This window comes from Agelaius phoeniceus, chromosome 1 (assembly GCF_051311805.1).
Source record: "Agelaius phoeniceus isolate bAgePho1 chromosome 1, bAgePho1.hap1, whole genome shotgun sequence".
NCBI lineage: Eukaryota > Metazoa > Chordata > Aves > Passeriformes > Icteridae > Agelaius > Agelaius phoeniceus.
In genome coordinates this window covers 136,767,909-136,792,461 of record NC_135265.1, presented here as the reverse complement: position 1 = coordinate 136,792,461, position 24,553 = coordinate 136,767,909, and the positions used below count along the sequence as shown (strand labels likewise).

Genomic DNA, 24,553 nt, shown 5'->3' with positions numbered 1-24,553 from the left:
CAATGCATTATGCAGTACAGAATAACTGATTAAGTGCTTTGATGAGAATTTAATAAGATTTAACTGAGTTGGATCTATAAACAAAGGTAATGGGAGCTAATATCTGTGTGGTTACTTCATGAAGCACTCCTTTGGTGCTTCTTCAGGTAACTTTTTATGCCTTCCTTGGCCTTTCCCTGCCATTAGATAATCTACCTAATCATATTATTCTTCTTTATGATGCTCACAAATGAATGCTATTTCTCTGTTTAACAGTTGGTGTGCTTCTAGGACAGCTCTGTTTAGGATTGCAAGCTACAGAGAACAGCAGAGAGCTGTTGTGATCTTGTAATGTTGCAATATTGTCCATGCTAGGTCTTCTGTTCAAGTTTGAATCCATGAAAGTGGACTCCTGAGGTCTGAGTGAAGATTCCAGAAACCTCTGCTGTGTTATATTTCTCCAGACATATGTTGAATATATCACAATGAGAAGATGTAAATAACTCATACTAGCTCTATTTCTACAAACTCAAACTAATTAGTTTGAGGAAGGAATCCCCCTTGCTGTAGAAGCTTAGTTTGATATTATCTAGTTAATTGGTGCCTTGTTGCTCAAAGTGTGGTTATACCAATCTCAGACCAAAGCATGATTGTCACATTAAAATTAGATGCAGTCGTTTGCACAAAAAGACTGGGGGTTTTAAAGATTTTTAGCTCCTGCTTGTAGTCTTCTGTAAAACTACCTCTGTTCTCCATTTGTCAATGAGAAAATCGGGACTCAGTGTTTTCTGAAGTATGAATTAGAAAATAGATTCATTTTGAAATATTTAGATTCTAGAGTTTACATTCTGCAAGTGATTTAATACTGAAAATCTGAGTGGGCCTTTGGCCAGGAAGCAAAGACAGAAGCAGCAAACACAGTTGTAGTTCTTAACCAATATCATGCTAAAAAAAATCTCTGACAGGGCAGAGTAGCTGGCTCTGCTACTGTGTGCATTTTACAGGACCAGTGAGATCTTGCTCTGTGTGTCTCAGCCTTTCAAAACGAGCACCTTTCCTGTTTTTGACATGTATATAAATATCACATCCTTCAAAGCTGGTCTAGCTTGAGGATATACACATCCCCTTTACAACTTCTCCTTTGAATCTTCATCTCCCATTCCATATTTTCATAATAGTGTGAAACTCTGTCCCTTGAAAAACTTTATTTGGGTGAAAATGAGTTTTAAATTTGTTCCCAGTTCTTTGAAATCCATGTACTTATAACAGTATTGTTATATAAAAACTAATTACTTGATGCAGAATTGTCTATATTATTATATGTTATCTATATTATATATACTGTATCTGTCAATACTCGCTGCAAATGTTACAGGAAATACAGAAAAAATATTGAATTATGACTCCAAAAAGCAAAGAATATAATATGGAAAATAATTAATTTTAAAACTACTAATTTTAAAGCTTATCAATATTAGAACAAGTTAAATACCATAAGCAGATGAAGGCCCATTTTTAAAAAAAATGAAATAAGAAACTGAAGAGGGCAGAGATTCAGAAACTGACAAGAAATTTCTTTATCTTGTGGAAATTCAGTCCTCTCTTGAACCAAAATAATTTTTAAAAAATCAAAAACCACACCAAACCAAGGAAAACCCAAATCAAACCACAACAGAATCTTCCATAAGCAAAAAGAGAGGTAAATATAAGAATAAATTTTGTGAGGGTCAGCATATCAAAACTATTTTAGTAGAACTTTCAAACTTTTAAGTTTTGTTTTATTTCATAGGTACGTGGAAAAATGAAAGAGCAGATATTTGAATCTTCTTTTGAACTTTAGCTTGTTTTTAAATCTCATAAAATATCTTGTTGGAATGTATTAATATCAAGTGTGCTGTATAAGTGCAATACTCTCTGAAATGAAATAAGATGGTAACCAACATATTTCTACAGCACCAGAAAACAGGAGCAATACATGCCCCAGAACTAGCATAGGAAAAAGGGTTTGTTGGTGTAGGAATTGTGCAAGGTAAACCAGTGCTGATGACATTGACAAGAATGATAACAAAGCAGATGGGTTCCTTGGACCTTAGCGGCATCACTGGCAGCTGAGGGGCCTATGAATCTTGCCATAGCTGTGTCCCTGGACTACTTGAGTTGGATCCAAAATTCTTTCTGTCAATGCAGAAGGTGAGAACACAGTTCAGCAGCCTACAGTTACAATCACTGTTTGTGAACTGTGCTGAATTGATCCTCATTCCAGCTGTAGTCAATGCACTGGAGGATCAAGTTTCTGTACATGCCAGGTTCACGGGGAGAGCATGTTTGAAGAAAAATGTTGACACAGGCCCAGGCTCATAAGTCCTATTAAGTACAAATAAACAGCTTCTGAGGATTTGGAACCACTATTAGCAATCTAAAGAAAGTGTTCTTTAGCTCTTTCAGTAAACAAACTTTCTGAAACTTCTGATCAATTAAATTTTGGCAGAAGCCTCAGTTTGGTGAAAATTTTGCCAGAAGCAGGCCAGCTGAACTGAGCTAGATTTCATACATAAGTGAGGCCTTATATATATATATTATTTTAATGATTACCATAAAGGCAGATATTAAAAAAAAAAACTTTAAATGGAACAGTTAAAGATGTATCATATTTCACCCAATGCTTAACTGACAACTCATGAAATCATTTGAAATTCATTCTGTGCCAGGCTTTGCATGCTACTTGAGTTTTATCAGCACATACCTGTAGATGTATGCTTTTTCCATAATAGCTTCCAAACGATCATTAAACTCAAAGAACGTGTTATGCTGAGTGGAAAACAAATGAAAGTAATCCAATCATTATTTTTCAGTACACATTTTTTTTTTTATAACAGTACTGGCATTAATTCACATACACATTTTGAAAATGGATTTTTCAGCAATCAAAATTTCTATAAATATTGGTTCTGGCCAGGACGGGGTTAATTTTTGCAGTAGCTGGGAGGGGCATGGCTAGGACTCGTTATTCTATACAATCTCAGGTCATTGCTGGGAGTGGGATAAAGGGACTGTTTCTTCTAGGGAAGAAAGGTGCACCTCTCTGTTGAGAAAATCCAGCAGAGGGAGCTGTCTGGTATTGTTTATTATTGGGGAGTTTTTCCATGGGAATAATTTCTTTTCTTACACCCTCTGTCGTCATTAGCAATGTTGTTGTTAGTGGTCATTTTCTTGTCTCATTGTTGTTTCCAGTAAATTGTTCTTATCTCAACCTGATCATTGCCTTTTGTGCCTCCAGTTGAAGGTGGAGAGGGACCAGGCATGCAGTTTTAGTGGGAGTACTAAATTGGAGAACACTATTCCTAAACCATGACAAACACTTAACAAAAATACGAGCTGAAAAACAAAGATAAATTTGAGTCAAGTGTTTTTCTGGGTGTTGAGTGATTGCAGAAATAACCTTGCTGTTTGGGTCAGAGTACTTCAGGTGAACAACTTCTACTTCCTCATACATATATAATTTCTTGGGCAACATGATCACAAAGAATTACATGATTTTTTCTCTTCCTGAAATTCCAGTAACTTTCCTTAAGGGATCATATGTATCAACAGCCACACACTAGAGGATACTCTGTATCAATGGCAGCTGTATCAAATTATTCCTGTTTAGTATTTGCAGTTGACCATTAGTGATTGCATGTAGCTTTTTCCTTTGTTTTTGTTTAATACACAGCTGGTTGCTAATACAAGGTACTATTTAACTTTTCACTCTTTCATGTTATTTTGGTTCTGATTTAAGAAATTTTTGAAGTTTTATTGAATAGCAAAATGAAGAACACCTTTGCTTTATTGTCAGAGTTCTGTATTCCCCCAGCTTTAAGTGAAAGCCAATTCTTTGTCAACATGTTGATTGTGTGCAGAGAAATGCATTTAGCCACACAGTGGCCTGTGTTCTAATCCCTTCTCAGACCTTTCATTACACAGCTCCAAGGTCTTTGTAATTGATAACAAAAGTAGGTTTGTGCTTGATAGGTATTCTGTGTATAGTTTTTGTCCTCAAAATTACCTCCTATGTTTTTAAACACCTGACATAAGCAACACAAGGGGAAGGTACATTGGCATTACTTAGTGATTTTTTTTTTTAAATCTTTGAAAAATAAACAGGTTATTTGAGATTGATCTAATTTCAATAATGTGAAAAATAACTTTAATCAAAAAATACTTTTTAATATTAGGAAATAATAAGGTCAGAAGAAAAATAAGAAAATGAGGACTTAATTTGGCTAGACTATGCCCTGTATTTTTTCTTTCTTTATTAAGTTATGTTGTACCTTAGCCTGAAGATATTTTACAGTTTCTAAATTTCATATTCCTAAATATTATAAAAAAATTTCTGTTGCATTGCAAAAACATCTAGGCATGGTTAGCAATCCATCACTAACACAGATCTTACCTTTAGCATCCTGTTTGCTCGAAGTGCTGGATTAAATCCAAAGAAGAAGTATAAAATGTCAAATGGAAACACTGATATCACATCAAGCTGTTAAAGAGCAGAGAGGTCAATTTAAACTTCATAGTAATCATAATGAATTTATTTGCTGTCAAAAGCCTGCTTAGACTGAATCATGACTGTGATAATATTTGAAGAGTCAGCATGCTAAGCATGTAGCTTCCTAGTTACTGGCAGGTAAGATTATCTCCTTGAAAGCACCAACAGCTTGGCTCTGCCCTGCTTTTGAGTCCCCTGTGCCTGAGATTTTAACCTGTTTCATGTGGATTATTAACAATATCTCATATATCTGATTATTATACATTCTTTTTTTTCAGTTGCAGTTCTGATCAGACTAAAATGTTTGGCATGGAGCTGGTGACTGCAGGTGGGGAGGTCACTACACAAGCACTTCTTAAAAGTCCTTTAAAACACTTCTTAAAAGCACTTCTTAAAGGTCCTTCTTAAAAGCTTTTAGAACAAGGCTGCCTAAAGTAATTTGAGGGAGCACAATGAGTTAGATTTCTTGCTTGCAACCTGCAGAAGGCATGTGTTCCAAACAACAGGTTTATATTCATCGTAAGATAATAAATTTGACTGAGTTGGGTTTTTTTTTGGTTTTCTTTTTTTTTTTTTTTTGTTTTATTTGTTTGGTTAGTTGGTTGGTTTGCAGTTTTTTTTCTTCTATCAAATTTTCATGCTGCTTCTGCCCATACCACAAAGATTTTCAACATCTCCCTGCAGTCCATCAACTATGTGATTACTCTTCTTATGTGTATCTTTATTCTTTCCTAAGATAGAGAAGGAAAGCTGTGGTAAATTTATCTTTTCCTTTTTAAAGATCTTGGGATACCTTGCTTTGTTGCTGTTATTGCTTGGAAGAGAAGGATGTGGAACTCTGGGTTTCATCTCACTGAATCAGAAATGCCTTTGCTGTGAGGGGTGTAAATTGTGTTGGCAGCAGCCAGCCTGCAGCCCTGACCTTTTATTCCATGCAGGTAAGAAGCAATTAATATCTGAACAGTGTGCAAAGCAAACCAAAAAACTGATTGAGAGAAACAACCTCTTATGGTCTCTCTTTCTTTTCCACTCAGACATATGTCTAAGAGGAGGGAAAATTTAGTCAAAAGTGCATTAATATCAGTAACTGCTAATTAGTACTTAATCATATGACAAATTCCCACGTTATATCTATATCTTGAGTGTCATGAGAAAACTCACATTAGTTTTTTCAGAAATCAAGAGCCCTAAACATACCTCAAGTGTGAACTTAAAATAAACCCCTACAAATCCACTTTGACTGTATGGTGTATATCCTGCACTTTTGGATAGCTTAATATCAAGTATTTATGTAATGATACCACAGTCTCTGAGAAAAAAAATAACTCTGAACAACGCTGGTGCAAAAGTAGAGAGGAGGAGAGGGCAATGACTGACGTGTGCTTATAGCAACAGAGCTGTAAGTTCATCAGGAATTCAATAAACTACCTATCTTCCACTGACAGATAACCCCAACATTTAGAAGCAACATTAAGAATTTTCCTAAATCAAATGCATCTTTGTTTTTACAAAGTGCCATGAGCATAAAAAATCTTAGTTTGAATTTTTGACTCCTGTGAGTTATGAAATGTTCGTTACAATGAGGTACTTCAAAAGAGTTTACAGAATAGTTATCATCTCTCTTCAAGAGTTTTAATTTTTTTAAACAAATCTCTGGCTATTGTCTTTAGTGTACTGGGATGACCTCTCAAAAACTAATCAAATTCTATTCTATTAATTTATTAAAATTCCAAAATAATATTTAAAATTGCATTTATAAATATTCTCTCTTCCAGTTAAACACTGTTTATGCAGATGTCAGTCTTCAGCTGGTGAGCCATTGTTTCATTATATGCCATTACATTATATGCCATTGAGCCAATGTTTCCTGGTGATATTCTTAAACCAACAGTGGTTTTCAGTGAATGAAAAAAAAAATCCTGTGAACAGCCAGAAGTTCATATTGGCATCAGTAACACAGGTTCTACTTACCCGAAACTTCATAGAGCTGCGGTAGAATTTCTCTGTTTCTGCTCTGTCTGACTACAGTGATAATGAAAGGAGAAAAGGGCATAGTCAAGATCAAAATGTCAAGGATGAGCCTCTGCTACTCCACAGTACAGTAGTGGTGATGAGAGTTAAATTAATGATGGTCTAAAAGTATGAATGGAGAAATATCTGTATGTATTTCTGAGAAGAAGTACTGTTATTAGTACAGCTTACATTAGATCAGATTTTATTAGAATCACTTGAAAAAATGAAAGTTGGGGTTTGTCTGATTTTTTCCAATCTGGGTGTTGGTCTAGAAAAGTACATTACATTTTTTTCCACAAAACTTCCCTCTCAAGACATCTGTATGACTTCATGTTCAACCCAACCCCTTCAATTTCATGGCAAAAAATGCATTTATCTGCAGTGATTCCAAGAAAAACTCAAAGAGTGTTTCAAATGGTGCTGTACAAAATTAGCTCCTTGAAAGCTAACAATAACATGCTAGCATTACTAGCATTACAGTAATCAACACTGCATTCATTACTAATGATTGGCTTTTTATTTTTAATTTGTTCTTCATGGGAACTAATGCTAATATAATAATAAGAAAGGATAATCACAAGTATATAAAGAAATTTATCTATTATTGTACTTTCTGTATTTATATCAGGGAAACTTTAAAAATAGCTTTAAAATCTTAATCATATTTCCATTCCAACTTTCACTATTATCACTTTAAACATTAAACTAAATGCAAGAGATAAGGCAGGAGATGGTTTCTGTGCACTAAAATCTGTGAACTGTAGAAACAGCTTCAAGGGAAATACAAGCTGAGCTTCATAGTTTAGAGTTTTAACTTTGTTCATAAAAATTGAGTTTTGTGGATTTAGGCAAATCTAGTTACTGAATGTCTTAGTGTGGAAAAATACATTCCACTGCACTGCAATGAAATGATATTTGCACAGCTTGGTCTGTAAAGGTATCAGTAATATCGTATATGTACAATGTATAATTTTTTTTGTAAAAGCACTGAGGTAAAGCTAGTTCGAAATTAGATTTGAAGATATATAATTTTGAATTTTCTGTCTGTTGGGCCCAGTAAAGTCAGGTCAAAGTAATCAAAACTTTTTTTTTCTGAATTAGGTATCTTTTTTTCTATAAGATGTCAAAGAATCAAAAGCAGGGAAGAATAAAGAAAAGTTAACATTTTAGATGGCCTTTGGTAGATTAAAGACAAACTTTCAGATACTTGTTTAAAATTTTATTTTACATTTCTCTATAAAAAGATAACACAAAAATTGTAGCAAGAATCAAAATTGAACATACTTATTTCCCCAAAAGTGATTATCTCACATAAGTTATTTTCAAAGTATCCTAAAATTACAGGGATTTGTTCTGATTTTGGAAAAAAATAAAACCACCATGTCAATATCTGTTACAAAGCATGCATATTCTGTCCAACCCTAGCAGAATAAGCCCTGTCTTCAACTGTGATTCTGGTACAAGGCAAATAGGTGAAAGTTTCACAAAAACGTACAAATTCGTGCATATATATATATATGTACAAGTACATATGACCACTGATTCCAGTGAGGAATCTGTTTAGAGCTGTATGCCTGTTTCAGCTGTTCTCATCTGTTACTTTCAAATCTGAAATCTTGAGTTTTTTTCAATTTTTAAGAATTCAGGTAATGGATATGCTTCTTCCCACATAGGATAATGGAATGCCAGTCTAGAATGGAAGGTCAGTGATGAAAAATATATGTACCCTTTGACAGATAGAAAAAGTTACATAGATTTGACATAGTGATAAAAAAGAAGCCTGGATGAAATACTTCCCCTGGAAGTCCCACTTCCAATACTTACTATTATATCTCCCCCTTTGATAAACCGCACTCGGGGCTGGAAAATGATCAAGTCGCACAGGTAGCAGATGTCACAGATGACATCAATGGCAAACCAGTATATGGTGTTACTGGGGGTTTGGTACGGGAACACGTAGCGCAGGGGAATGAACCAGCAGTTCCAGTTATAGGCAATCGTCACGAGCATGAGCCACGCCACGTAACGGCGATCTGCAAGGAAGAACAACGAGCAGAGAGGTGTGAACCTGGAGCCTGTTGCCATGTTTTAGACACCTTCATTCTGCTGCAGCCTCTGGGAATGCTTCAGCCCAGATCAACCTACCATTCTCCCTTCTGCAACTGGAATGCTGCTAAAGTGATATAGCTTGGAAAGAGGAGTCACACAAGGAATTTTCAAAAAGGAGAGATATTCAGTGCACCTGAAGAAACTTATATGATCAAATATAATTATTGTATATAAGATATTGTATCTTGCTCATGTATATTATAACTGACAAAATAATTATTTGGCTGTCACGGACATATTTTATGAAAAATTATTTTGCTAGGACATTTTCTCCTGAGAAGCTGAGAGGCCTCAGAAATGAAATGTAAACAATAATAATCTACTGCTGTGGAATGCAACTGGTGCATCTTTGATTGGTCTCATGTTGTTGTTTTTAATTAATAGCCAATCACAGTCTAGCTGTCTTGGACTCTCTGGTCAGTCACAATATTTTATTATCATTCTTTTCTATTCCTTTTGAGCCTTCTGATGAAATCCTTTCTTCTATTCTTTTAGTATAGTTTTAATATATCATTTTCTTTTAATATAATATATATAATAAAATAATAAATCAGCCTTCTGAAACACGGAGTCAAGATTTTAATCTCTTCCCATGTTTGGGTTGCTTGCAAATTCCACATTTGGCCCTAATGAATGGTACAAATTCCAGATCAAGAAACAGAAGGCTTGGGTTCTAATTCTTGTCAGTTTGCATTATACTTTTTTGCACACCATCTTTAAAACTGATGTTACTTTTCCCTGTTTGGAATAAATGTTGTTTAGGACAGGACCTCTGTGTCCTTGGGAGTTGCAAACTGGAATGTGTATCTTATGGTGCCTCACAGGTGTGAGCCTGTGTAAGCCACCATGTAATGCCAGGTCACTTCAATATGACTTTACCCCATTCTATTACACAGCTTTAAATTTACCTGTGTATGAGTCAATGGTATCTGGTAGCTTCATATACTCCATGTATTTTTTCAGTGGAGGTTTTTTGAATTTACAGCACAGCATATCACAGTAATGATCCTCCTCTGGCTTTGCTTCTGCCTCCTCTTTCTTTTCATCTTTTTTTTCATCTTTTTTTTCATCTTTTTTTTCATCTTTTTTGTCATCTTTTGCTGGGGGTGGAGGCTTCTTTGGTGCTAGACACATAGATTAGCAAAAACATAGGCATTTTAATAATGGCTCAATTAATTCACCCTGTTTTAACATGAAGATAAGCCTCATCATGTTAAAATATCTTCTAAAAATACTGGGCAGTGACTAAATTCATTATATTAAATACATAGAAAACCACTTGAAGAATAAAATCACTACTGGTATAAACATGTACATCTGCTATCCTGAACTTAGGTTACAGAGTGCAATATCTATATTGCTGAATTTCCCTGGACATTGCTTACAAGTTATACCTTTTATAAAACTGACAATAAAATTGTTAATTCATAATTTAACATTCATTAACACAACTGAGCATTTCTCTTTACATGACTGTTGCAAAGAATGAATGCAGTGAGGATGGAGATAAGAAAAGACAGCTGTGTCATGGGCTGATCTCTCCCCTCTCCTGAGAGCTGATATGCAAGATGTGGCAGGTGAAACTAGTGGGAAGCCTGTGGTTTTATAGCCTACATTTATAGCCTTTTATAAGTCTACATTTCTAGGCTTATAAAAGTCTTGAAGCACTCTTTTGAACCCAGTTCTTCCATCTTTGAGCTGGATAATCTTGTTTGCATGTGTTTCCTATTAATTCTGGTGGCTTTACCTCTGATTAAGATACACAGTCTTAGCAGTAAAATGACAAACTGGATCTATAATAAGTTAGGAAATAAAGGTCATAAGTTCTACAAAGAGAACAAAAGATGTAGATCAGCAAATATACAGTTTAGGAAAACAATTCCTTTATCAGTTGATATAGTTAATTATTCTTCAGGGACCATTTTTACAGCTTTTTAAAAACCACATACACAATGAACAGCTACTAAAAAGTTCCAGACCATAAACCCACCAAACCCATTTCTTTGTGGAAAGTCAAACTTTCCTTTGAAGAGGAGAAAAATTGATTTATATTTCATATTTTGTCAAAAGTCAATGATTGAATAATATCAGATGAGTTTGCTGTATTTAAAGCATGGACTTAAAGTCTTCAGTGTGTCCAGATTTCTGTCAAGACTAAAATTTTATTTACTTTATTTACACAGAAGATCTCATATCAAAGTGACTAACATCCACTCATAAGATATATGTTTCTTCATATGTTTCAGATTCATCTTCATGAATAAACATCTCTGGGAGCTATTTCAAAATACAGAAAACTTATTGACATGAATGATTCTAGATACTGCCTCTATAAGCTTTTTCCCCAAATTCTTCAATGATGTCATTCAAAGGGAAATTGTACATTAGGATTACGGCTTACTGTAGAGAAATAGGGATAAATTGACTTCATAGGGCACAAAGTGATCCTTTCCAGTGGATAAACACACTATACTTATAAAAAAGTTATCACCGTATTTTCTGTTACTACAAAATTATTTTCAGTTTTAAACTGAGCAAATGCACAGCTATTTCTAGAGCACTTACAAGTTGGAGGACTTGCTTCAGGTGAAGATATCACTGGGTCATTCAGCTTTTCCTTATAGACGTTTGCCCTTTCACGCAATTTCTTGACAATCTCTTGAAGCTGGGCATCAGCGTACTCATTTGTTTGGGGGCCCGGACGTGCTGGCTTCTGTGCACTGGTTAAAACAAAAGGGGGAAAAAGGCTTAATGTACTGGAAATCAATGGGAGGAAACAGTGGTAATTCTATTTCTGAACTGAATTCAGGCATTGAGATTGGATCTTTAGTGAGCACAGTGTTCATTCATATCACTTCATTCATGCTAAGTGGAAACCTAAGTTACCTGCTCGTTCCTCCTGCTCATGTCAGCAGCAGTCTGTATTTCAAGCAGAGGTCAGGGTACCCTGTTTAGCCTGCTGCACTAATGGCTTCCCACTGATGCTTTTCACCAAGTTCTACTGTGGCTGTGTAAGGCCTAGAGTTTTCCTGATGTATTCACTAAGTTACACGGCATCCTCTTCACATCTGTGTATAAAAATGTGCTCATTGTGATATGGCAATATCCTAGTGAGGACAGGAAATGCAGGTGGAGGAGGAGGGACTTATGCTTACTTTACACTTTCTAATGTTGGGAAGATTTGTTTCATCTATGATTTTTATGGTTTGTTATAGCTTACATGAGGTAAAAAACAATTGCATCTGTTTTCAGTAGAAACAAAATACTGGTCTTCTTGCTGAGGTTTCTTCTTTTTCTGTTAAGAGTTTGCTCAGGGTCACAGTAACACTAAGCTGATACTGCAGCGCTCACAGCATTTGTTCAAACCTGAGAACTATTGATTTTCAAACACTTGCAGACTCATACTCTGCACCGAAACTAATGTTTTCATTAGGTTTTATGCATGCTGGGCAGTCGAATATAACATCCAGGTGAAAGTGATTCTTGATCAACTCTTCAGTGCTTATTCTTGACATTTCATCCTTGATTATTTGCTACTGTCTGATTTTGCAGACTGGGGTTGTTTTTGAGTGCAACTCAGCTGGCAGCTGGGCCACACATTTGGACTTCCTCCATGTAGAGACCAGGACATGGGATTCTTTTTCTGTATCCTTGACTCAATCCTTCACAGCTGATGTGATGCATGGATGTCAGAGATGGTTGGAAATGGCTGTGACTGACACAAGGCAGCTTGAGGTCTTCTCCCAGTTGCCACAGGTCACAGTTGCCACCCTGTATGGAAATTCTGAAAGCTATGCCCAATATAGGAGCTACAGCAGGAAATGGTTCTTTCTTCCTTAACAGTTTTTCAACTCTCTCAAGTACCACAGGGATATGGCTACAGCAAGAGTAGCAGCAGATCAAAAGTGAAATATGCTTGAAATGCCCAGATTCTTGAGAAAATCTTCCCAAATGTGAGTAGGGGAAAAGTGGTATGACAGTACCTTGGGTAGGGAAGAAATGAACACTGCTGCAAAAGTGCTCTTTGAATAAACACGGTGTCTCCTCAAAACCTAAACCTACTTTGAAATTTCTAACAGAAGGAGCTGTAGCTAAAAAAGGAGAGTGTCAGAGTGGGATGCGTCAAGCTTTTTGAGAAGCAGTTTTCTGGAGACACAACACAAATCACAGTGCCCAAGGAAGTATAATTTAAGCATATAAAAATCCCTCAGCAATAAAACCATTGGATAAAGTTGAGATATGCTCCATTTAGAAACAGAAGCAAAAGTTTGGAATTATATGCTTGTCATTCCTCTATCTTAAGCCTTGTATATTGTCTATTAAAACTCCTCAGACAGGAGATTAATCAAAACAGTTCTGATACATTTTGTAATCTCATCACAGTTCCTTTTGTGTCACATTGTCCCTTTGCTTAGGCCATCTGTAATGTAATGACATTTCTGGTTTTGAGCTAACATCTCACAATTCATTTTTTGCTTCTATGCAAAGAATTTAAAATAGTTCTTAGTCTTTGCTGTTGCTGTGTTTGCTCAGGTTATTACCTATCTTTTAGTTAGGTACCCTTACCACAAGTGTCATGACCAAGGCCCCTACTAACTTCTTTCTAGGAATGAGCTACAAATTGCTTGAGATTCTCCTCTTATTTCACAGATTTTCCAACAAAAGTTAAAATCTCCTCTATCATGAATTTGGTACAATGTAGCACAGAGGAGCCATGTTTCCATTTGGTACTGATTAGAATCTATGTGACTTAGTCTAAAGTTATTTGCCCTGCAGTTGATGAGAAAGTTGATTTTCCTTGCCCTACTTCTCATTTGGCTTGCATTACCTCCTACTCCATTATTTTCTTGTAACGAGATGCTTACTTTAAATTTTCTTTGGTTAATACAGATGGAAGAGACTGCATGTTGAACACTGCTAATTTGAGGATGTTTATTGTATATGTACTTTGTGTGGGGGTGCACTTTAAATTGCCTGGGCAAATGAAGCCCATTTAAACTTCACTAAATTACTTTTAATTAAACTTGACTCCTTTGGTCTCATCTTATCTTTGACCTTTGTGCAGTATGTTACAATAGGCCTAGGTCTGTATTACTAACTCTCCCTGTAGTCCTTTACAGAGTGGAACTGTACAAGTAACTTCATGTGGCCTAGGAAATGAAAATCAGGATGGCAACTCATGTACTATGCACACAGTCTTGTTACTATCTCAAACATATTTTGTTTAATGATAGCAATATATGTAACATGAGAAGTATAATAATAATGTAGTTTTTTGATATTTTTCACTTCTAGATTTTATTTTTGTTACTTGTAGATTTAAACTTGTTTGTTCAGTGATAAAATTGCAGTGCCTTTATTCTCCCCAAGCCACAAGAGAAGATTTAGACACCTATAGTATAGTTAAAGAATATCACCTTGAAATAGGCTACGGAAATACTGTATTGAGTATACTAATGTATGCAACTGCTGTTAAGGACTGTGGCTGGAAAGTTTTCTGTATTAAAAGTTCAAATAAACAGTGATAAGAAATGCAATAGTTCAGAAGGCTTGCCCTTTTCTAAGTTGCAATCTGGGGTTTTAATTCCTCTCTGTTTCTGGCTATGAACACCAAATACCTGAGTTCAATTTCACATTTAATCTACCTGGTGACCCCTGAGAAAATGTATTTCATAAATGTATGCTGCCTGGAAAATATCCATAATACTTTTTGAGGATTTCAGTTATAAACCTATTTTTTTTTGCAGCACCTAAGAAACTTTCTAATTACAGGGAAATAGAGTTCTTGGTCCTGCAATAGAGCTTTCAATGCTTTTATTGAGTTCTGATGTTGTGATTTGTGATTGCATTTACAATCTGTGTCTTGAAAAAAAAAAGTCTTTTCTGAATAAATTAGGGAGAAACTCTGATTCAGATAATCAGTTTTCAGAAGGATATGATAATACACAAAACATGATGGCACAGATGAGAAAGATTTTAGAGAGACAGAAAAATGTATTTGCAAGTATCATGAAATTTATTGATTCAAAAATACGTCCCCAATTTTTGCTGACAATCCCAGTGTGAGTAATGCTGTAGAAGCCCTGAGTTCCAAGCCTAAGATCGGTCATCCTAAATTACTAGGAAAACTAGTAATAGAAAAAATCCAACATATTAGTCACTTGCTTGGTACAGCAGTAGAGGTATTCCAAAAAGCTAAATTCCCCTATTTTTATTATACTGTCTTTGTAGTCCAAAGAAGGCTTCCCTGAGGAGAGGTTCAGAATGACTGAGATAGGTTTCTGCTCTGAATTGCCTGTGCAGAGAGACTATTTTTCTCCTTTATCTGCACAGGATGCTGACAGGATTTTAGGAGTGAGCTTTAATAGTCCCCTTCATGATTTTGCTACAAAATCTAGTAGTGTACTAATGATGGGACATTGGATTTGGAAGATTAAAAAGTAGGAAGGATTCCTATGCAGGAAAATTTGAGTTATTTAGTCCAAGTAATAGAAATGAGGACAAATCTAATGCCCCATACTACAGACATGTACTTAGAATCAAATTGTAAGAATTTCATTTGTAAATGCTGAGGTCATCAGTTGCAGGTGACAAAAGGATAAATGTCCAAGTGTTTAGTCAAAGGGAAGTTGCCTACGAGCCATACATAATCTGGCTATGAAAAACACTGATGCACATATAACTGTAGAATGCATATTACATACTGCCAAGTAAGTAAATATTAACATTGGAATATAGCCCAATGTGAAAATTATTCTGACCAACTATACTCAAAAGGTGCATTCCCATCATCTAGGACACGAGAAAGTCTCTTAGATTGGCCAAGGTTACTGGGAACATGACTTTGAAAAGGACAAAAAACCATATTGAGACATAATAAGATCACTGTCTACAAGATCAAAATTGGTGCTGAATCATGGGAAAATAGGTATTTGAGCTGAGAAAAATTATTGTGAGAAGAATAAATGTGAATAGAGTAACAGTGAATTATCATGAGTTAAACGTATGAAGAAAGTTTCCAAGTCTTTAATTACCAGAATTTTAGGCAGCTTTCATTATGACTGAGGAGCAGTTGAAAGAAGTGTGATAGACTTCAAGATTATATTAGCTAAGATCATGAAGACTGTTGTAGGCTGTGATTCCCAAGAAAGCAAAAGAATGTATGCAGTCTAACATGAAATCCTTTTCAGCAAAAAATCCTGAAATATATAAAGGTTTGGGAAGTGGATATGTGACTTAACCTGTATATTTACCATCTACTTCTTCTTCTAAATATCTTAACAGCTCAAGTGCTAAGAAAGTAAGTTTCTAAGATACATAGATTATCTTAAAGTCTTGGAACAAGCTGTTCACACATTAGATTCCATGGACTTTCAAAAAGCTCTTAATTAAATTGTAATTTTCCTTAACTGTCTTGAAACAAGTGTCTTCCTCTGAACCATCATGTTTTCCTTTAATCACAGAATCATCAAAGTTGGAAGAGAACTTCAAGATCATGTAGTCCAATGGTCAACCCAGCACCATCACAGTTATCCCTAAACCAAGTGCCACATCCAGACACTTGCCTGGGCATTTTATTCCAAAGCTTTTCCACTCTTTCACTGATGACTTTTCTTTCCTAATATCAAATCTGAACAACTCCTAGCAAGGGAAAGTGTCCCATAAAGACCCATCTTTACTGATACAGAAGATTATGTCCTTTTCTATTTGCTGCGTTTTTAAAATACTGGCATTATATTGACTTTTCTTTGCAATAAAACAGAATAAATCACATTTTTTATTTAACTTCATTTTAGGATTGAGTTGTTCTTCACAACAAAATTTTATTTTAAACTGATGTTCTGTTCCTTTGTCTTACTATGTATTTTATTATGTGTTTCATTTATTTAAACATAGTGATACCATAATATTTGTGTTGGTTTTGGTTTAATGTATATATAAGCAAGAATGGGCCATAGGCATTTATGAGCTTCATGCAGAAAACATATAAGAAAATCTTTCCATTGGAATGCATGATTTTCCCTTAGTTCAGAATCTTTGTACAGAGATCATGCTTGTTTGGGCCCTAAGCAAATGTCCTTGAAAAAAAATGCATAGATCATCCATTTCCCAGACCTTGTGTTGTGTTCATAAAGCAAAACATACATGAAAGCAACAGTGTTCAAGGAAGGCACTATCTTTCAGATTTATCCACTGGTATTGAACTCAGAATAAACTTCTTGATGCAATGCAGACTGAAATATCATAATCTAGGCTGCAGAGATTCCTGGTTTTTAGCTGAATTTTGTTTCACAGCAGCTTCTCTGACAATCCTCCTAGTTATTTAGTCTCAACAATCTGTGAATCCTCTAATCTTCTTTACAGTACTCTCTAAGGAGAAGTCTGTCTCAATGCTGAACACATGGAACTCTCACTGAGGTACCAGATTGAAATGTGAATAAGATTTTATTTTAATTAAAAATTCTGCAGTAGGAACTACAAAAGAAGTAAAAAGAAAGTAGTAGGGATGTTGAAAGACTCAATTAGCTATGAAAAAAATCACCTTTCCTTAAGGTAACAGGTGATATACTGTTTTTTAATTGCACTATTTATTATGATGTGAGAAATAAGGACAGAATAATTTCTAATACTAATTGCTTTAGAGCAAAGGTATAATAATCTAAAGAAGTAATTCTCATTTATTTCCTTATATTGTGTTGTTGTGTCATTGGGGCTTTCTTATCTGTAAGTAATTAAATCTGACTGGGGCATCTGCCATTTATCAGGAATGTTTAACATTTTAGCATTTAAATACAAACACATATCTTATTTACATAAGCCTTTAATTTATGACTTTGTAAAATAATTTAATCAAAGTACCTGTTTGTACAGAGTTCATGAGCACAACACAAACACATCCTATTTTCTATCTTTAAGTTTTTCTTAATATGCAGGGAATTAAAAACTAAAACAAAAATGCCATAAAATTTCCCACTGAATGTTTTCAAAGGTAGGAAAAAAGTCTCAAATTTGAAAAACTTAATTTCCAATACATGCTTTCATTTGTCATCTGTCTTCATGGGTCCCTAAAATAATCATACAACCATAAGGCTCTAGAGATGTTTGAGATGTCCTGTCATCACAGCTCAAAGCAGGACGAGGTACACCTGAAATATTCTTATCTAACCTTTTCTTAAATATGTCTTGGCTAGTCATGTCTATTCCATAATTTTCCTAAAGAATTTATTTCTGTGCTTCACTAGCTTCATTTTATAATTTCTTTTTCCTCAATGTAAATCTCTTTTGGTACAATTTGTCTTATGCATTTTGAACATGGGGTAAAATTTAAGGGCCCTTCTCTTTTATCTCACTTTTTTTCCATATGCACATTTTAATATTTTCCTTTTTTAATTTATTTTTTTTTCCAAACAAAAAGGATTTGATATAAGGGTAATAATTGTATGATGACTAAGAATGTTATTTAAATATATAATTAAGGGTGTGTTCTCAAACTTCCATTGTTGCCCATGCTAATTATATAAAATCACCTTGGTGTGACCATCTTTGTTGCAAATCTAGGGTAAACTGTTGTACAGAAACCTGTGTAGGAGCTGACTACATGTACCTTTCCCAGGATCACACAGAAACTCAGAGAGAAAGAACTTATTCCTCTGAGATGACTTCAAATCACTGCTATTAAAGACCATCCTTTCCCCTTCTGCAAGACCCTGGCACATTCCTTCCCAAATGCAGCAGCAAAGCAGGTGTGCTCCCTGCAGACACTGCTCATCCCCCTTCTCCTCCTGGGCATCATTTACCCAGGGTACTGAATAAACCTGGGCTGCCAGATGTGTCTGACTTCTCATCTGACCCTCATATCTCCACCTGTCACTGTTTCCTCTGTTCCTCTCTTGGGCTGTACAACTAGGGATGTTTTCATCCTAAATTACTAAGATTTGGAAAAAGAGTAAATAACTGGAGACGGGGTGTTTTAATAAAATATGTTGAACAAGATTAAACATAGGCATGAAGACTTATACTTGCCATGAAGTAATAATCAGTTTTCTTTTACTAAATGAAAAGCATTATGTTTTAGATTTATATCACTCTTAGATTTATCAATAAAAGCCTTGATATATTTGCAAATGTTTGTTACAAATGCAATTTAAATAAAAATGTTTTATATTACACATAGTAGTGTATGTATCACAATGCTCATTGCTTTGCTTTTTTCCCTGAAAATGACTCAACATATAATAGCAGAGATAAAATTTCGAATAAATTATAATTTATCTTTTTACAAAAATGTTTCTTGCTTTAAAAAATACTAAGTGAATGGAGGATTTACACAAAATGCACAGAAATTGCCTGTAACCAAAGAAATCAATCAGCAGCAAATTATGACAAATAATACCCTTACTTTGTTACATATTCAAAAAACCCCAATTTATTCCATTGACACAGTTAGCAATAAAGATGTATGAATATTATGAGCATATGATATGAAACAGTGCAAGGGTAAAAAAATCCTGCATTTCAGTCTGCATAATGACATTCTTATCCTTTCCTCACTTCATTTATTCTTCAATGAAGAACAGCTAAATTCACTACTTTTTAATTTCAGGCTACCTACTTGATTGCCATGCAGAGTGAGTGAAATTAAATAGCAAGGGTAACTGCATCCTGCAGATTGGATAGAATTTAAAGGCTCTGGGAAAATACATCTCACCAAAGATTACAGCAAGTCTAATCCATTTTGGTACAGACAGCACACCATCACCTTTCTATTTAATTTGCAGGTTCTCAATGTAGTAATTTCAGAAACTTAAGTCCAAGAAGTAAAAGGCTCTGAAAAAAAAAAGCCTAAGCAGAGGGAACATAAGTGCTAAGAAAAGTATTTTATTTTTTAACACATTAATGTATTTTCAGTCAGGCTTAATAAATATATTAGATGCATTCTATCTGTTTACCATTTCAGGTACTGCAATGATTAGCTGAAAACAAATAAGGAAATGTATTAGCCTCTCCATAAAATGTACTTGGAACTGTGTTTAAGCTGGGATTTTCTGTAAGGCCCAGCATTGGCCTTGTTTTACTTCATCTAAATGTGACTGGAGATTATTGCCATGAGTGTCGTTTTGGTACATCCCTGGCGTTCCTACAGTAATCAAGGATTTCTGGAGACTCTGCAGAGGGTTGATACTGGGTCTGTTTCACTAATGTGCTGAGATTTTATACTTGTGGTAGGACATAGTTTCTCTAAGGTGCATCTACTGGGTGAATTGATGTGTTGTAACTAGTGGATAGCAAGCACTAATAAGCACAGTAATTTTCTTTTTCAAGGCTATTGAGGTAAATGAAGTGCATTACTCACTAAGAACATGCTACCAGCAGGAGTTCTCTTTATTAACCTGGCTATGCACCATGTAGCAAATTGCCTCTTAATCTTTGTTTTGTTTTCTTTTCTTGCTATTAGGCAAATTAAAGAGGGGAAAAAAAAATCTTTATAAAGGACTATTAAGTAATAAGACGTGGCTATGAAAATGGCAAACCACAAGCATAAAGTTCAGTTTGCCTGAACCACCCATGGTCATATGCAAGCTTGCAGTACAGGAATTCCTTTTTTTTGAAAACGTTGAAAGCTGTGTTTCTGCATTTGAAAAAGCAAAACCAGATGAGTATGCTTTCTGGGTGGGAATGATATTTTAAAAACAAGTTTAATATTTTATTAAAATGTATTTAATGCATTTTCTATTTTATTTTTATATTTTGTTTGTAATAGCTATATTCTGAAGGTGGCATATCAGATATAATGTTTTGTTCCTCTCTAGACATAACTGAGAATGGGTAAGATTTTGAGATAAAATCTAAAAGCATAGAAAGTCCCAGTAACCTACTGCAATTTTTTCCTTTCTGTGGTCTTGACTATTTAGCCTCCAAATATGGATTATTATTATTTTATGCAGGATTTTGCATGGCAGGGCTCATGATCATTGACTGGGGTTTCAGTGTACTGCCTTAGTATAAATAGTACATTGTAATCTCTTTGGTAATCTGGGAAGATGAAATACTCTTACAAATTCAACAGGGCTTAAAGGCTTTAAAAAGACACAGAGGAGAGAAGAGGTCACAGAAGCTCTTTTTGTCCTTCCATTTCCTCTGATCTCTACTCTCAGGTGCTTTGTTTACCTTCTTCCACACTCTCTTTTCCAGGACTTGACGCAACTTTGCCTCATACCTTGAAGCTTTGTGCTAGTTTCTTGTTAATAAGGCTCCCCTGTCTTCTATTAGAGTGCAAATGAGGTGCTGAGTGTTCTTCTGCTCCCTTATTTCTTGCTGTGAAGAGACAGGGTAGTCCTAGCCCACCCTTCCAGAGGTTATTATTGCTCAGCAATTAGCTATTAATGAAAATTATCTCTTGCTCTGTTACATTATCAATAAAGATAGAGGGGAGGAAAAAATAAATTGGCAGACAGAGCCAATTTGTGTGCAATTCTATCCAAACCATTAGGAAACAGATATTAAATGTTTCAGTCACTAGGCTGTAATTCAGTGCTTGGTACATCATCCATTCTTGTGGATTTCTTCTTTCAGACATAGTGTTCAGGTGGCTGAGACCAATGCTGTGTCTGTCTACTCTTTATTAATGTCCATCACCATGTATTGGAGTATTTTATAAATGAGGATGTACTGAGGGGGAAAGGAAGATTGTTGGGTTTTTTTTCCTTTCTTTTTTTTTTCTTTTTTTTTTTTCTTTTTTTTTTTTTTTTTTTTTTTTGTGGACAAAAAATTTCTATGGGAATTTTTAGGAGCAAATGCAGGATTTGACAAAGTTTTCATTCACTTAGCAAGCAAGCAAAAAAAATTTGCTCTTTTAGAGGAAATTAAAAAATGTGCTGCTCCAAACAGTAAAATTGCCTTCCTTCCCCACTTCCTTATTCTATATATCTGAGCTTGCACAGATGTATTTTAAAGAATTAAATGCCACAGTAACAGCAGATAAGGTGAAAACTTTTCTATTAAATTTTCCATGAAAGTTGATGAGCTCTGGATGCATATGATTTGTGAAAAAAAAAAATCCATGAACCTTATTTCATTATCTATATTACTCAGGCATATGGCCATACTGATTATTTCTTGCAAATCAGGTGACTTTTGATTAAACTTTGACTCTTGAAAGATAATTAGCATAAAAAAATAATCTACACAAATTAATTGTCCTGGGACTCCCGGTGGGACTTCCACCCACAGTCTGTGCCCATGGATCATTGTTGTCCACTTCAGGTCAGGCTTTGGTCACTGCCTGGGCAATGTTTAGGTGTGTCTACCTCCAGCTCTGTCTCTGGTCCTGTCTCCCAGACAGACTTTGGACCTGTCATGTAGCCTTGTCTCCAGCCCTGTCTCTGACCTTTTTTTCTCCTGACTGGACTCCCTGGATGGACTCTAAACCTGGTCCACCACTTGGCCTTGTTGATGGAGCCTGTTGTTAGGATCCTGCTGTGCTTGCTGTGTTCAGACACTGTGAGGCTGAACCTTGGTGGTAAGAACATGTTTGTGCTGGGGTTATCTTGGCTCTTATCTCCTCTCCTCCCAGTGAACTCCTTACAGAAACCTAAAATACATCTGGGCAAAGTCTAAAATTTCAGTTAAGAAAATTCTACTGGTGATTTTGCCAATCTTGATTTCCATAACAATATCATAGTATTGCTGGATATTCAATAGACCTTTAAAGATCATTTAATCCATCCCATCTGCTTTGGACAGGGACATTGTCCAATAGATCAAGTTGCTCAGAGCCATGTCCAACCTGACCTGGAACAACTTCCAACAATGGGACATCCACAACTTCTCTGACAAACCAGTGTTTTACCACTCTCATCATAAAAAATTTCATCCTTATATCTAGTCTAAATCTGCCTTCTTTAAAATCATCACCCCCTGTAGAATTGCAAGAAAAAATCACAATTCTCATAACCTTTCCTCATAGGAGAGGTGCTCCACCTCTCTGATTATTTTTGTGTCTCTCTCGAGACCAGGTCAATGTCTCTCCTGTTCTGAGGACTCCAGAGCTGGGTGCAGCACTTCTGGTGGAATCTCAGCAGGCTGGAGTAGACAAGGATGAATCACCTTCCTTGACATGCTGGCCACACTTTTTTTGATGCAGCCTGGGATACAGTTCGCTCTCTGAGTACACACTGCCATCCCACAGCTGATTTTTCATTCACCAATATATCTCCAAGTCCTTCAATGCAGGTCTGCTCTCAATCTGTTCATCATGCAGGCTGTACGGGTGGGGGTAATTAGTGTGACCCATGTGCAGAACATTGCACTTGGTCTTTTTGATCTCCGTGTGGTTTGTGTAGGCCAGCCTCTCAAGCCTGTCAAGGTCCCTCTGGATGGCATCCATTCCCTCCAGTTTGTAGGCTGCACCACACAGCTTGGTGTTGCCCAAGGGGTAGCACTCGTTACTAATCTGTATTTGAGAAGTATCCAAACATGGATTAAACAGTAACAGAGAAAACTCTTGGACAATTGGACCCTTAGTTGACTATCCTGACTGTTCTAACAGTCCTTGAAATGGCTTTGACTAATAAAACTAGCACTGTTCCAAATAACTCCCAGGTATGGAAATACCTAAAAATTAGCAATGACCAAACTCTTCAGGAGGCATATTTTATTGTTCTAGTGCTAGACAGTGGTTTGAGCATGTTTCATTTACTACTACATTTGTAGATCACATGTATCTATTTGACTCAAATTCTCAGCTTTTCTAGATGTGATAAAGGTGGTTGATTTCCCTAAAAATATTCTAGTGAGCAAATTTGAACTCATAGACTCAATAAGGCAGTTACCTTGATAAGGAATGGTGTCTTAATAGACTTCCATGAATCTTAAGAAGTAATGAATTAAATTCTCTCAAATGCACATTTTAAAAACATTCTCCCTTCAGCTCTGACAGTCATACAACAGATCTGTTGTTTGGTTTCATGTCAGTGCAACGACACCAGTGCCATGACTTCCAGACTCTACTGCAGAATTTAGTGAGTAACTGTTTTAATATTTATCAAATATTTACTGTATTTTTAGAAGCTGTTGTTCAAATTAGACCAACTAGGTATATCTGGATAGACATGTGACACTGAGTCAGAACACCTCTGAGAAAGCAATGTTTAATGTAAATATTTTTAAATTTTCTTTTAACAGGCAGATTTTGTTTCTACTAATAAGAAACATACCCTTTTGTTTCATAAGCACATAATTATGTTAACCATGGTTACAAGATTTACCAGTGGAACTGTAAGCATTGAATAACATATTGTATGATGACAAAAAGAAGGAGATTCTTATCTAGGTTGTCATTTTTGACCTACTGATTCACATTGAAGTAAGTTATTTATAACTTTTCCATTCTTTCTAGTCAGAGTTATTTTTAATTGCATCTATTATTTTATAAAGGTATGTGCAGTAGCATTTTGCTTGATTATTTCCAGACATGAAGTCTGGAATAGGGAGGGGGAGGAAGTATGTAGTTAATTTATCATCTCTATAAATTTACTCCATGTCAGGAAAAGATTTTTCTTTGTGTCATTAGGACAATCAAAATAATAGAAGGCAAAAACAAGCAGGAGGATTTTTTACCTGCTTCTGTATTGAGTCTATCAGTTTTTCTCCACTCAAAGTGATCTCAAAAGGCAGAAACTTCATGATGCATAGCAATGGGCCATATGAGAGTAAAGGCTTAGAGTTGACTGACTAGGTAACATCTTTGCATAAAAGGATCTGGGGGTCCTGGTGGACAACTAATTGAGCATGAATCCATACTGTGTTCTAGTAAGTAATGAGGGCTAACTAATCATTCTGATTTACAAAGAACACCAGAGGTGCACAGCAAGAGTATGAGAGGCAAAAGAAGCAAGTCAAAGCAAAGGAAAATTTAATTGCATT

At 35.5% G+C, this 24,553-nt stretch overlaps 1 protein-coding gene across 1 annotated transcript in view; it reads right to left on the bottom strand.

Annotated features, from left to right (window-relative positions):
* Nucleotides 1-24,553, bottom strand: part of CNGB3 (cyclic nucleotide gated channel subunit beta 3) — a 60,898-nt gene that overhangs the window by 22,756 nt on the left and 13,589 nt on the right. Inside the window, exons 4-9 of the mRNA XM_054646419.2 lie at nt 11,195-11,349; nt 9,538-9,753; nt 8,345-8,553; nt 6,479-6,529; nt 4,412-4,498; nt 2,723-2,787 (exon numbers count right to left, since the gene is read on the bottom strand). Coding sequence (XP_054502394.2) covers nt 2,723-2,787; nt 4,412-4,498; nt 6,479-6,529; nt 8,345-8,553; nt 9,538-9,753; nt 11,195-11,349 — 783 coding nt within the window. The remainder of the gene's footprint in view (nt 1-2,722; nt 2,788-4,411; nt 4,499-6,478; nt 6,530-8,344; nt 8,554-9,537; nt 9,754-11,194; nt 11,350-24,553) is intronic.